Below are 15,455 nucleotides of genomic sequence, written 5' to 3' on the forward strand. Positions count from 1 at the left end.
AATAACAACAAGGGAGGCGTTTACTTTTCAACAAAACTGTACTTATAATAGTTCAACTTTTTTATTACCCGAGTATTACATTTTGTAGTATATAACTGCAGGCCGCAGCTTCAGCACAGCATACTCAGGACTTATATATATACTTATACTTATAGTAATACGCACGTATTTTTTACAATTTTCTAGTTTTGACTTTATTTGATGTTTTTATACCTATTGTACATATACATTATAGTTTTACAATAGAGCAGGTATTTGTGGAGAAAATGTTGAAAAATCTGTAGAAAATGACAGGAAGTGACATGACACCAGGGACACTATTTCCAGTCAAAGTTTTTGCACAATGTACACATACTCATATAGTTGTTTGTCTAATAAAAAATGTCCTATACCGCCATGCTGATATACCTATCATTCATCTCAAAAGGACTGAGAACTTATCACACGACACATGTGCATCTACATTTTCAGTCCTCCGTATGCGTCTGTAACAAAATGGACCGCGTGATTGAGCTGAGGTTAGTGTTTATGAAAAAGATAGTTTAACTCAGTCGGCGCCACTTAACACTACATAGGACATGTGTTTCTCTATCAGGGTGTGAAATTTGACTTACGCAAATGGATTCTGGGATTGAAACACGCCCAGCAGCGTCATCGCAACAAACATGGCGGCGTCCGTGTCCGCCGCATGTTCCCCGCGCTCGCCTTCGCTACCAAAATAAAGGATAGTGGCATACAAAAGGTCGATTGAAATATCTTAAAATCGGGAGATTTAGTCTCTCGATCGGGTTGAGAGAGACGTTTTCCGTCATTGACTGTTGAAGCCTGACCCCTGGTGGTCACTCCGACTCAGACTTTTGCCTTCAAAGTAAAAAAAATAAGAATTTGCCTACCGTCCGAGCCACTTAAAAAATGTTGACTCGGGTTACAGCAAACAGACAATTTATTTGGGGTAGCCCTATGAAAATGTATGAAGTTACAGAATACTGAATACCTGAATTAAAATGTATTTTGAAACAATGTATTCAGTTACTTTGTCCAGTCAGAGTACTGCATACTGAGTACTTATAGTATCATATAATAACATAAAAATGCGATTAGGATTAAAACAGCTTTATGGTGCTTTAATTTTGTTATTACTAATTAGAGAAAGATAAAATTACACGTATTTGCTGCATTATTCAACATAATCCATGCAAACAATACAATAAGTAAAGTACATAAAGTCATGTAAACAGTTTGGGGGGCAAAAGGCTGCAGTTTTGGAGGCGTGTCATTCATGGTCCGGGGCGCGGGCGTGTCATTCATGGTCCGGGGCGCGGGGGCAGACGTGTCATTCAGGGTCCGGGGCGCGGGGGCAGACGTGTCATTCAGGGTTCGGGGCGCGGGGGCAGACGTGTCATTCAGGGTTCGGGGCGCGGGGGCAGACGTGTCATTCATGGTCCGGGGCGCGGGGGCAGACGTGTCATTCATGGTCCGGGGCGCGGGGGCAGACGTGTCATTCATGGTCCGGGGCGCGGGGGCAGACGTGTCATTCATGGTCCGGGGCGCGGGGGCAGACGTGTCATTCAGGGTTCGGGGGGCGGGGGCAGACATGTGGATTGCGGTTAGACCATGATGTGGCAAAACAATTCCAGCAGAAGCAGCGTTGGCAGTGCCTGCAGGTCATGAAGTTACAGCCCCCATTTTTCTGAAAAGTATTGAACTAATATTTATTTTAACAAACAAGTTTAATTTTGTCAACTGGACATGTTTTTAGCGTGAATATCAAACACAACTGGGATTTTATTTATTTATTTCTCCGTATTTGCTCCGTGTTAGCTCCGTGTTAGCTCCGTGTTAGCTCCGTGTTAGCTCCGTGTTAGCTCTGTGTTAGCCCCGTTTTAGCTCCGTTTTTAGCTCCGTGTTAGCTCAGTGTTAGCTCAGTGTTAGCTCAGTGTTAGCTCAGTGTTAGCTCACCTCGATGCGGCTGAAGCAGTGCGGGCAGCTCTTGCTGTTGGCGCTGATCCAGTCTTGGGACAGGCCGCTCTCCAGGACGTTCTGCAGAGTGTGACGGCCATATCTTTTCTCCAGAAGCTTCTTCCGCTTTTTGCTGCCGCTGGTGTAGTCCTCCCAGACCGTCGTCCTGCCCTCTGCGTACAACACGCCGCCGACAATATCAGAAAAAGCTGTTAAAAAACTCTTCTTCAGAACTCTGTATTTGGCGGGTATCTATGGGGCATCGTCCTGGCAGCAGCGGAAAAGACCCTCACAAAAGAAATGCATGACAAAAAATACGCCGACTATTGAGTACTGGACTGACATGACATTCCTAAATTTTGAAAAAAAAAATATCATTTGGACTCAATTTGAAAATAGACAAATTTGAGTGGGACTATTGTTAGGGTTCATTTGTGTTTTAGTTTTTTTCATAGTTTTGGCCGGGGTGTGACTTATTCTCCAGAGTGACTTATATGTGAAGTTATTTGTTATTTTCACACTGACAACCACAAGAGGGCGCTCTAGGCTCTAAGCAACGCAGAAGGAGAATCTGCACTTCCTCTACCTCTGGAGTTTGTGGAGTTGTTTAGAAGTGACACAGAGGAAGAAGAATTCAGTGGATTAAGTGATTTGGGGTAATACTGATGCTTTGGTAAACTTGTTAGCATGTTCTTTATGCTATAGTTATCTGATTAACTTAATATGTTACATTAACATACCAGACACTTACCACAGTTCTGTCTGTGCCTCATGTAGCTGAAGGTGTTAGCGTTAGCATACGTACACCTATTCACCATGTTCTCTCATCTGTTATTATTTTAAACTACATTTCAAGATCAAATGTAAGTTCTTGGATTTTATCAAATAAATTTCCCCCAAAGAAGGCGACTTATACTCCAGTGTGACTTATTTGTGTTTTTTTTTCCTTCTCTATTATGCCTTTTTTGTCTGGTGCGACTTATAGTCCAGAAAATACAGTACGTTTGTCATCCTCTCTAGCTTTGTTTTTTTTTTTTTTTTTTTTTGTCATGTTTGTATGTTCATAAAGTTGAAATTTTTTAAAAATCGTAATTTTTTTTTTTTTAATAAAAACTCTTCAACCTCCAATTTTGTACTTGTTATTTTTATCCGCGCTGTTACTAACAATTATTTAAGTAGTCGACTAGTCAGCGATTATGTTTTCAGTAAGTTGACCGGAAAATACGGTATGCAAAATAGAAATGGAAAATGCAGAAACCTGTACTTAAACATGACGTACTTGACACGGGCAGAACGCACCTTGTGACTTCGGCAGCTCGATCCAAACCCCGCCCCACACGGGCGCGGCCGAGGCGGGTGTCGGAGTGTAACAGGCCTCGGTGCCGTGGTACGTCTTCTTGCAGAGGACGCAGAAGGCGAAGCTGCAGGCGGTGCACAGGGCCATGGAGCCGGCGGCGAGGACGGCCGAGGCGCAGGACGGGCGCGGGCAGTACACCACGTCTGAGGGCACAGAGGGCGCGGTCAGGGCAAGGGCGCGGTCAAGGCGTGTAGAACCTCTGCATTGACCACACAGCCCCATTCCCACACGCACTCTGCCCCGCCCTCGTTCACACAGGCTTCAGTCCCAGAACATTGCCGGGTTTTTGTCATGTTTTTGTCATTGTGAGGTTGTTCTGGTGAATTAGTTCCTTTAGTAAATCATTGTCATAGTGTTTCATCCGTCAGGTGGCTGAAAATGACAGGAAGTCCTTTTCATCTACTGGATTCAGGAAGTAAAGCTTCTACGACAAAACACCTGCACCTCTGTGATGTCATCAAAAAGTTTACAGTTGTGGAATTACCTCTGTCATGCTGTTTCAAACCAGGAAGTGAACAAAATTGCCAAATTGGAGAAAAACAGGCAAAATGTTTGGTAAAATCTTAAATATAAGCTTATTCTCTTTGTTTTACTTAAAAGTTTAGTCTAATGTGTCACATGGACTTTCAGTCACTATAGCAATGTGCTACGTCAGTTAAATTAAATAAAAAGAGAACTTAACTGCAAAGCGTAACTTAGGAAACCAAGAACCAAGAAGCTGTAACTAAAGAACTGTCCTGTCCAATAAAACCTTGTAGCAAAAACGAAACAAAATGTAATGTTTGGGTGACATCAGTCGCTCACTTAAAGCGCCCCCTACAGGTCAGGCCACTATTTGAACTAAAATGCAGTTAAGATAAATTAATTTATTTTGAACTGAGCTAAAAATGATAAAAAAATAATTATCCCAGAATAGAACATAGGTTTATGATTTCACTTCCTGTTTGTAATTGAGGACATCACAGTAGGAAATTACCCAACAAACACTGGGGCAAGAACTCACATTTAACATTTAAAAATAATTTAAATATATGAGAGCAACTTTATTTTGTTGAATAAATGTTTGAAGTCAGAAAAGTTGTTTCTTTGTGTAAATTCGGCATAAACTTTGACTGGAATGAGTGTCCCTGGTGTGATGTCACTTCCTGTCATTTTCTACAGATTTTTCTACTTTTCTCCACAAATACCTGCTTGATTGGTTTGGAACTATTATTCATATTCAATTAAATTTATTTTTGTAACGCCCAAAATCACAACAACGGTTGCCTCTAAGGGTGAAAAAAAGTAAAAAAAAAAAAAAGTACAAGAAGTATTAACACACCAAATAATGTCAAAATTAGAGCTTCATAGGAACTTTAACAGACCCCTGGACCTGGAGCCTGAAAAAAACCTTAAAGCTTTAGCATGTATAATTGTATGGATTTTACCATAAAATCAGAATCATTATTTCCCACAGTCTTCACACCCACTCATTCGGGGGTGAGGGCTTGACCAACTACACCACACAAACATGTTTGTACCGGGCATAGAGTCGAGAGTGTCCTGAAGCAGCAGGCGATCGTAACGACGGAACAGCTCCTCCCCAACAAGACTTCTCACCTACAACACAACAGAAAACTCACTCCAGCAACTGTAAAAATACTCAAATCTGATTAAAAACAAGAGCTCATACAGAACAATGGTGAGACATTACAACTGCAGCGGGCAGAACGTATCGAAATTAATAACATCTTATCCACAAATGTAAACACACCGTGGGCCTACGGAATTTACTTTAATGTTTACACTATTTACAATTTAATTTAATGTTATTTAGGTGTAAAATGCAGACAGCAAATAAAGGATTATTTAATAGTCAACTAGTCTTTTTCTTTATTCTTCTGTGGCATTATAAAAACACGAGGTTTGGAGGAGATTTCAGTTCACTTTGGAAGAAGAAAATGTATATGTTTGTCGACATTTGGGATTTCGAAAAAGTCTTCCTTGTTTTCGATCATCAACCGTTTCGTGCTAAACGTCATATTTATTTATAGTTTTCATAAAGAAATCATAAAACAAAAGATCAATATTAATATAAAAGCTGTGTTATTGTGTGCATTTTTAAGTGTCTCGCTCTGCGTTCTTGTCGCCTCGTTAGGTCTATAAAAAATAAATAAATACTATAAATACTAAAGACTATATATTACGATCCCTTTAATGACGATTAAAGGGATCTTTCACTGTCGCATCTGCAGATTTTTGGTCAGGAGCACGTTTTGCCTCCCGCGCACGTTTCGACCGTCGCATACATTCGAGAACGCAGTGTTTTCCAACCCGCCGGCGACCTCTCTGACCTGCTCGGGCGTGGGGGCGGAGTCGCAGTCGGGCAGGACGCACGTCACCGCCCTCGCGTTCCCGCCCACGATCTGAACCTTGCAGAACTCCGCCAGGCAAGCGCGGCAGAACACGTGGCCGCAGTCGCCGAGCCGGACGCACTCGAAGCCCGGGCGGCTCTCGAAGCACACGCCGCACTCGAACCGGTGCTCGGCGAACGCCCGCTCCGTCTGCGCCGCGTCGTGGATTAGCAGCCGGGACAGGAGCGCTTGTCCCGGGGTCAGAGATGGCGGGAGCTCGGCGTTTGCGCCCGCGGCACTCCCACGGTCGCGCCCGGAGTCGTCCCAGTCCGAGGGTATGTCCAGGTTATTCGTGACGCCCAGAAAGGTCAGCATCTCGCATTTGAGGAACTGGGCCCAGGAGAAAAGCACGACGGCGCCCCCTGTGGCCCGGTACAGGTCATCGAGTTTGGCTGTGAGTGACGACAACTGAGGAAACAAGACAATGAGAATCTTTTATTTTCATTTTTATTATACAATTTGATGATGTTTGACTCTCAAGTTTTAAAGGCGAACTATGTACCGTATTTTCCGGACTATAAGTCGCACCTTTTTTCATAGTTTTGGCCGGGGTGCAACTTATACTTATATTTATACTTATTCTTATATGTGATATTATTTGTTATTTTCACACTTGCAACTGCATTTCATACTCCAGTGCAACTAATATATATGTTTTTTTCTTCTCTATTATGCATTTTTTGGCTGGTGCGACTTATACGCTGGTGCCACTTATAGTCCGGAAAATACGGGAACTTTTTCATCACATTCTGGTCTCCGTGGAGATGCTTTTGCGTTGCCTGGAGTGTTCCGCAGCACGCCCATGAACGTGTCTACCTTTTATGGATTCGGTGGTGTTTTTGCTGCATTCTTACAGTGAGCGGGCTCGCCTCTCCGCAGATCTGACCTGTAACATGGCTCGGCGCTTGTTTCCATGGAGATAGACAGGTTCAATGCCTTGCTGTGAGACGTTCCGTGAAGAAAAGCGACGGAGTAGTGGCGTAGTGCACCTTTAAACGTGGACTTTCATGAGCTTTGAACCGTGTTAGAAGTGTTCCCACATCGTTTGCGTACGCACTGTTGTTGTTGTTGTTGTTGTGTTTTTTAATTGAGCAAACGCGTCGACTGGCTGTGCAACACTCATTAAATCGCTCATTAAGATGTAAAGATGTGTGTTTTTTGGGGTCTACCTGCTTTGGAGTGAGCCAGGAGCAGTGGAGAGTGAAGGCCGGAGGAGAGCATGATGGGTAATCCTCGGGCAGGTCAAAGGTCAGGCGCAGAGGCGGAAGAGATGTGATTTCATATTGACTCACAGCGCCACCTAAAGAGGCATACAAAAACTGTAAGTAACGTCCGTTCCAAAGACGCAGAGAGTGAAACGTGATTAACATCAATAATCCAGTTTGTTGTTTTGTTTTTGCAATAAAAAAACAATAGCAAATTTTAACTGCTGTTTATAGAAAGACCTTAAAATGTAGATTAAGGCTCTTTAAATGACGTACAATAGGGATGTTTTTGTATTAGTTGTAATTTGTAATCTGCGCGATCACGAGTAATACTAGAAATCAGTGGAGTCTGGCGCCACCTGAAGGGCTGTAGAGGCACTGCAAGAGATTTATTCAAACTATCTTTATTGAGCTTTTAACACTCAGTAGTAAAGTTTTGTACAGTGTTTGATTGCTTACACTGTCCATTGTATTGCATTGCCTTGATTTTTTATAGAAAAGCATGTCGGTCCTTGAGTGTTTGTAAAGAGCTCTATGAATAAAAGTTGTTTTTTATATATACACTATAAACCAAATAAATATTAAAATACGTTGACCAAAGGCTTCATGATAGAGAACATTTACAAATAAAGTGTGTTTTTGCTGACAATCCCAAATGGTTGTATTATTTTTTTGGACATTTTGATTGAACAATGCTGGTGATGTCTGGTAATTTTGTGTTTTAGATACAATAACAATGATATGATCAAAAATATGACTATAATTATTTTTGAATAGGCGACTAGTCTCAATTATTTGTTACAGCCCAAATTATCATTATTTAATTGTTATTATTGTTTTTATTGTATGTGCGGAAATGACTCAAAAAGGTCCTTCAAAACAGTAAGAAATCTCTATCATATAATTATTATTATTATATATATATTTTTTTAATGAATGAATTTTATTTAATTTATTTATTGCATATCTCATATCTTATATTGCTACACCGTTACCATGACAACAGACGTCGGGTAAACACGGAAGCGAGTTGTCAAACGCGCCGTGACGTAGTTTGTAACGAGTTTCATTCAAACCTCGGATTGAATAACGCAAGAACAACAACTCTCTTCTGTCAAAACGCCAAAAGTTTACGTTTTATTCTGTGTTACCGTGATTTAGCGTGACGGTGAAGCGCGAGGGAAGCTCCGCGCGCACTCGGAACTCCCCGGAAAACTCCGACTCGCTCCGGACGAACTCATCTGGCTCGAAGATGCTGAGGAGCGCGAGTCTTTCGTCGTGTTGTTCGTCCAAATCCGAGCTCATCACGCGACAAAAACACGGCGAAAAGTTAAAATCTTAAAATGTAGAATGTTTTTTAAAGAAGGCGCGAAGGAGTGAGTAGTGTGTCCGGTTATGGGGCAGTAAAAGGCGCTCCTCCCTCAAGTGCACTTTGCTTTAGTTAGCGACTCACGCGCGACTGACGCAACCAGCGACAGACAGACGCAAACAGACCCTATAATAATAAAGATAATAAAACATAAAAGCAGTAAAAACCTCAAGCAGTAGTCCTTGTATAACCCGAAATAAGTTAACACTCCATTATAACTTTATTATTACTGTTCTTATTTTCTTCTTGTTACGGTTTGTGTTCATTCATTACTTTTGGTTCAGATGTTGTTTTATTTATTTGCTTTATCCAGACTGCTGCACATGGTTTCTGTAAACTTAATATACCTTATCATATTAATGTCCCTTAAGATTCTAAACAACAACAACAACAGCAAACTGGTGCAAACAGGAAAACACAAAAGCAGGAAAGACTGTATCAACACAACAAAACATACCAAAAATACTGCAAATATTAATGTTTTTTGTTGAAGACATGTATTTTAGCGATCTATTTAAAGGCGGTATGGACAATTTTTCGGCGATTTGAGAACGCAGGCGGAAGTGCGCATGCGCACTCCCCGTGCGGACTGATACAACACACACGTGCGTTTGTTTATTAGCGCAACGGATCGCATCGCATCTCTCGTCTCCCGTAGATTTCTGTCCACTTCTGTGTCAGCTCGAACTGTCTTTCTCCGTCTTCATTTTGCCCCGTACACTGAGGGAACTATATTATGATAGATCCATGCGCTTAGGCACGCGGAAACGTGGGGACGAGCCTGATGCGGTGAGCGGTAGGTGCGTTTTATGATTGATACGTGGCAGGACAAATGATTTATCCACGCCACGAGGAAATATGATAAAAAATTTGCTGAAAAAAATCGTCCATACCACCTTTAAGCTTTTATGCATTCACATTGCTTATTTTATTGCAACGGGGATCCTAACAAACAAAACAAACAAACAAATCATAACTTTTTCTTCAAGCTTTTTACTTTTTCTTTAGTAATTTATGAATAATCATTAAAGCTATGTCACTTTTCTGATTGAGGGTCTTCTTGTCTCATTGGAGATGACACTGAGCATCTTGCATATGTTCAATTACTGAAACAAACAAACAAACAAACAAACACACAAACACACAAACACACTTGTATCCTGGCCTGCTCGTCTCCATGAAGAGCTATACACTAAACCAATCCACCAGAAAGGTTTATTTACCTTTATTTAATTCATTTATTTAGATACATAGTACATATTTAACCCTGACAATAAATACATACGTTTGTTAATGATATTGTTATTTTTCAGAGCTAAATTGATACATATTTTATGATTATTATTATTATGATTTGTCAAAGTTTTTTAATGAACATGATTTTTATGATTCTTATGATTCTAATTAGTGTTGCTGTTATGATTATGATGATTAATAGTAATAAAAACTACAGTAAATCTAAATGTGCAGTGCATGAAACAACCAGCAGGTGGAAGCATTACACCGCTCGTCTCATCACTTGTTGACGGAAAGAAACAACAATTATAAAATCACAGCTTATCTTGTGTATTTTCGACTCTTGAATTACTAGTAAAACGTAAACAGCTTTGGTGAACATTTTCCAACCTGTTTTCGATTGACCATCTTTGTTTCTAACCTGGAAAACGCACATTTGAACCCATCAACATCTGTAAACTTGACCTAAAAGTAGTTTTACGTGTGGCGTCCATTAGCAAACGTTAGCTCTGATGCTAACAGAAAAGTTTAGCCAGCTTTTCAATAAAACATGGAGCCGTTTTTCAAGCCCCCACTTCACAAGCAAAGACACCAGTTTGTCGTCGATTTCATTAAGAAATACAAAACAAAAAAGGTAAAATTCTGTTGTATTTTATTTGGAAGTCATTTACTCCATGCTATATTTAGCTAGCTGTGGTAAGCTAATATCTTTAGCTAGCTGTTTGTTTACTGCGTTGATTGTAAGTAAAGTACGTTTTTACTTTTAAATCTGGCCTTATCTTTGCTTCTCAAACAAATACACTAGTTTGTTGTCAATTTGTTCATAAATATAAGTTTTTGGCAAGGGATTTGGTTGATTCGGTTCGTTTTAACTGTTCTGTAGCTGTTGCTTTCGCTCCGTGTGTATTTGTGTGTTACTTTTACAGTCAAACATGATCAGTTTTATGTCATTTTCACTTCCAGGTGATGGATCTGGGCTGTGGCGAATGCCTTCTCCTCAAACGACTCAAGTTTCACAAAGAAATCGAACATTTGGTGGGAGTCGACATCGATGGAGCCAAAGTCAAGAAGAAAATGTAATAATTAATATTAACATTTCTATCATTAAAGCAGATGCCCTACATTCTCTTCGAGCTCAAACTAAAGTGAAATATGCAGTACACTATTGTCAACAAGATAGAATGTTAAATATATGGGCAAAAAACTTCAGTAATGTAGGATTCACTTTAAAGCGTTCTCCAAAAATGTACACTATGATTCTCTGAGGACGTCACAATGTTTGAGTGATTAACAATTTAGTCATTGATTATCACAATTTAGTCATTGATTATCACACTTTTCCATTTTATTTCAAAGTCAGAATAAAATGTCACCCTCTAAAAACTCTGTGCATATAAGATATTATTGGTGATATTACGTATTCTGATGGCGATCCATGTTACAGTGCTCAGCTAAAACCACATGGTAAAAAGAGTAAAAATAGCTAAACCCAAACAGTAAAAATGGTAAAAACCACATAGTAAAAAGAGTAAAAAGAGCTAAAATCACATAGTAATAAGAGCTAAAACCACATAGTAAAAAGAGCTAAAACCACATAGTAAAAAGAGCTAAAACCACACAGTAAAAAGAGCTAAACCACACAGTAAAAAGATCTAAAACCACACAGTAAAACAAGCTATCAGAACTAGCAAGCTTCATGCAGTCCCAGAGGATTTATAGGGACAGCAGTGTTTGCTATTGTCGGTTTGGACAATGGTGGACAGAACGAGAGAATGCGGTAAGAAGAGAGGAGGTGGTCTGACTGTGTATGTAAACACGAGCTGGTGTAAGCCTGAACATTGCACGGTGAAGGAACAGCTATGTAACAAAGACATTGAACTGTTGGCTATTGGCATGAGGCCATATTATCTTCCCCGGGAGCTAAAACCACATGGTAAAAAGAGCTAAACCTACATTCTAAACCTATGTCCCCTTGTCTCCCCAGGCACTCTCTGGCCCCCTTCTAAAAGCGTCCCCCTTTGTCTCCCCAGGCACTCTCTGGGCCCCCTCTCCACAGATTATCTTCAGCCTGGCTTTGAGCAGCTGTGTGTGGAGCTGTTCCAGGGCTCTGTGACTGAACCAGACGCCCGGCTCAGAGGCTTCGATCTGGCCGTCAGTGTCGAGCTGTAAGTCGCACGATGGACTCAGAAGAAACATGACTATAGTGGGCAGCTCTGTCTTCTGATCCGATGGTCGGCGGTTCAAGTCCCGCTCTCACCTGGCAGAGCGGTCAGATCCACTGACCCGCAGGTCGGCCGTGCGATCGCAGCTGCCTCAGGGGAATACTGCCGTTGTGTCCTTGGGCAAGACACTTAACCCGACTCGCGACATCTGGTGTGTGATTCTGTGTGTGAGTGTGTGTGTGAATGGGTGACTGGTTCCTTGATGTAAAGCGCTTTGAGTGCGTTTAAGGTAGAAAGCGCTATATAAATGTGACCTTTTACCATTTTACCGTATTTTCCGGACTACAAGTCGCATCTTTTTCATAGTTTTGGCCGAGGTCCGACTTATACTTATATTTATACTTATATACTTATACACTTGTACTCCGGAGCGACTTATGTGTGATATTATTTGTTATTTTCACACTTGCAACCGCATTTCATACTCCAGTGCAACATTTTTCTTCTCTATTAGGCATTTTTTGGCTGGTGCGACTTATACTCCGGTGCCACTTATAGTCTGGTGTGACTTATAGTCCGGAAAATACTGTATAACGGGTTAGTTCGGTCGGTGTATCCCTCACCCATGCAGGATTGGTCCATGGTAGAAAAGGTGGACACTGTTGAAACGGAGACATTTCTACATTTTCAATCTGAAGGTACTGGTGCTGTATCTCCTCCTCAGCATCGAGCACCTGCTTCTGCCCGACGTGGAGCTCTTCTCTGAGGTGCTGTTTGGAGACATGGCCCCGGTCCACGTCATCATCACCACTCCAAACTCTGAGTTCAACCCTCTTCTGCCCGGGCTCAGCGGCTTCAGACATCCAGACCACAAGTTCGAGTGGACCAGGGTTCAGTTCCAGTCCTGGTGAGAGACTTCATCACTGTAGAGTTTAGTCTGTAACATGTTCTCACTCTCTTCAGCTGGGCCAAGGTCAGAGCCGTGAGGGAGGGAAGTGTTCTGAGCACAACACTAGACGGGATTAAACAAACATGCAAGAATCAATCCAAATGCAACTTTATGTCAGATCATTATGAGGGAAAACCATGTTAGAACAGGCATGGTTCAAAGCTCATAAAACAGATCTTACATGATGTTAAGTTCACTGTTCTCACCTCTGGAGTGTTTATCATGAGGTGTTACTTCATAGAACAAGTGTTTGAACTGGACTTGAAATACTTGCAGGGCTCAGGTGGTTTGTGAGGACTTTGGATACAGGGTGGAGTTCACCGGAGTGGGACTGGACCCTGGCGGACGACACGACGAGTTTGGGTTCTGCTCTCAGATCGCAGTGTTTCACCGACTCAGAGGAGGGTTCAACGTGTGGCCGGGCGAGACGATCCAGGGGGAAACTTCATACACACTGGTGAGGGGAAGTATCACCACAAAGCTGCTCTGTGATTGGTTCCAGTCCTGTCTGTGGGCCCTAAATGCCGTGTGATTGGCCCGTTAAATAAATGATTGCACTGGACAAAACTCTGAACATGAGGTTTTGTTTCTGTGTCAGTTGCACAGGATCAACTACCCAAGTCTGAAGGACAACAACGTGCTACGGCGAGTTCTGCTGAGCGAGGTGCTGTTCTGGGCCGAGGAGCTGAAGAGGAGGTGGACAGAGAGGGAGAGCGAGGACACAGAGGAGAGCAAGGAGGAAGACTGGAACGAACACACAGGAGGTAGAGTCAAACAGCTTAGAGGACTATTGTAAAATCATACTTGTTTGGTACTTTCTTGAACAGTTTTAGAAATTATTGAGTATTATCAGAACTAGTATGTGACCACATGTCAATAATAAAGACTTTGTGGCTGGATGAACGCATAGGAGTTCACTAAAGCGACAGTGGTTTGGTCGCCTGACCAGCCGGTCCCAACACGTTTTGACACAGAATGTAGCAGGAACTGGCTGGTTAGGCGAGTAGTTTAGCAGTATATTTGTGAAAAATGGTGTCAGTTGTTTAATATTCACTGCACTAAATGTCTGCAGCTTGTGGAGAAGAGAGACCTCCAGAGGAAGAATGGAAAAGTGTAGCTGCTGATGATGAGTCTGACCTGTGGCGTTTGAATGGAATAGCTCAAAGCAGAAACTGTGCTTCTCAAAGGTAAATGGTCCTGCCTTCAAACCCCTCAAGCAGAGAAGCTTTGTGCGTGCGTGCATGATCTGTGCGTTTGTCCGTCCAGGGGCTGCGTTCCTCTGGACCTGCTCTGGGCCTCTTCTCCTCGGGTCGTGCCTGTGCCTCTGGACCTGCTCTGGGCCTCTTCTCCTCGGGTCGTGCCTGTGCCTCTGGACCTGCTCTGGGCCTCTTCTCCTCGGGTCGCTGCTCTCTGTAAGAGCCCAGCAAACCTCAGACTCTTCCTCATGAACGAACCGACGGTCAAACTGAGCCAGGATGGATGCGCTCTGCTCCTACGAACAGGTACGAGAGGTTTACGGAAGCGAATAACTTCAGCCGAAAGCAAAATTTGAAAAATAAAAAATTCTGTGGGAGGGGTTGGGAGTAGCAGGTGAGGAGGCGGGCTTTCGCCCGGTGATTGACAGCGGCCGCCGACAGGACCATGGTGCGGACTGCCTGCCTAATCTGGATAAGAGCGGACATTCACCTGATGCCAAGATGCTAATAACAATGCTAGCGCGTTCTCCGCGATCTCTGCCCCTCCGATCTCATGCAGACACATGGGCGGGGCTGACGGGGGCGGGGCTCACACAGGGGCGGGGCTCACACAGGGCGGGGCTCACAGGGCCTTTTAGCACAGACATATCCAACGTTCCTGAATAAATGGTAGAAAATACCCTCTTTGTTTCCTCACAGTCCTGTAATGGGCTATTTACATCATATTGTAACCTGACTTTGGCTCCCTCCTCACCGAGTACCTGGTAACCCTCAGAATGCCCTGGGCGTCTCCAGGGTTTCAAGACACTATTATATATCAAAAGGAAGCGAGCTACAGTCAGGTTACAATAGGATGCAGATGGCCCATAACAGGGCTGTTAGTTAACAAAGGGTATTTTCAAGTGAAACCAAAAACACCCTTTATCAGGAGGTCCCGCCCAGTGGGATAAAAGTTCCCAGACTCGATTTGCAGATTGAGAATGACTCTTGGATGAGAATAAAAAAATCTTGTTTTTCTTTAAACAGAGTCCAGATGATACAACTGGAGCGGTTTCTACAATAGAACACTCTGGACAAATGAGTTTACACAGACATGTTCCTGAATAAAGCTTAAACGATTGTGTGATTTTGGATATTTCTCGATGATTCGTTTATATGATTCAGACGTGTGTTTTACAGATGAAGACGAGGAGCGTGAAGCAGATCTGGACCGTGGCGGCGCTGCAGTGGAACCAAACCAAAGGGTGAGCGCCAAACTTCCGGAAAACTGGGAGGACTGAGCCACAGGAAATAATAATAATGCAGCAAATCGTGTGTGTGAATATGAAAATACACGTTAAATGTTGTTTATAATCCAGTTGGAAAAGTCTCAGTAATGATGTGGCTGGTTGTAAAAAGAAGCGCGTTCGGAGTGAAAATGTGGTACACGACTTTGATACGACTCGAGTTCACTTTATCTAATCTAAACGAGTAAAATGACCTCCACGTCAAATTGAAGCTGTCTGAACACTCTGGAGCGCAAACTATCGGTTTTGTGTCTGATTTTCTGTCATTATAAGAACAGTCTGTGTTTGTAACAGCCGATGGACAAAGTCCATCTGTTTATTATTGCGTTGGAGAAATGGACTG

The 15,455-nt window shown here is 42.4% G+C and overlaps 2 protein-coding genes across 2 annotated transcripts; one reads left to right on the top strand and one right to left on the bottom strand.

Moving 5' to 3' along the window:
- Positions 1-961: 961 nt before the first annotated feature.
- On the bottom strand, positions 962-8,227 carry LOC140353936 (E3 ubiquitin-protein ligase RNF14-like). Its single transcript, XM_072438732.1, has 7 exons — positions 8,066-8,227; positions 6,879-7,009; positions 5,650-6,117; positions 4,837-4,915; positions 3,259-3,459; positions 1,960-2,132; positions 962-1,690 (listed from the first exon to the last, which is right to left on the bottom strand). Exons 1-7 carry the CDS (start codon positions 8,217-8,219, stop codon positions 1,565-1,567), a joined length of 1,332 nt encoding a protein of 443 aa, XP_072294833.1. The 5' UTR covers positions 8,220-8,227; the 3' UTR covers positions 962-1,564.
- Positions 8,228-9,853: 1,626 nt separating this feature from the next.
- Positions 9,854-15,106, top strand: henmt1 (HEN methyltransferase 1). The gene is made up of 10 exons (XM_072438040.1): positions 9,854-10,153; positions 10,483-10,595; positions 11,550-11,684; positions 12,406-12,588; positions 12,907-13,087; positions 13,229-13,394; positions 13,703-13,817; positions 13,897-13,902; positions 13,987-14,132; positions 15,006-15,106. The coding sequence occupies exons 1-10, from the start codon at positions 10,070-10,072 to the stop codon at positions 15,104-15,106; spliced, it is 1,230 nt and encodes a 409-aa protein (XP_072294141.1). The 5' UTR covers positions 9,854-10,069.
- The last annotated feature ends 349 nt before the right edge of the window (positions 15,107-15,455 follow it).

This window comes from Eucyclogobius newberryi, unplaced genomic scaffold (assembly GCF_026437365.1).
Source record: "Eucyclogobius newberryi isolate DKJ021-1_F unplaced genomic scaffold, fEucNew1.0.hap1 SCAF_9, whole genome shotgun sequence".
Classification (NCBI taxonomy): domain Eukaryota; kingdom Metazoa; phylum Chordata; class Actinopteri; order Gobiiformes; family Gobiidae; genus Eucyclogobius; species Eucyclogobius newberryi.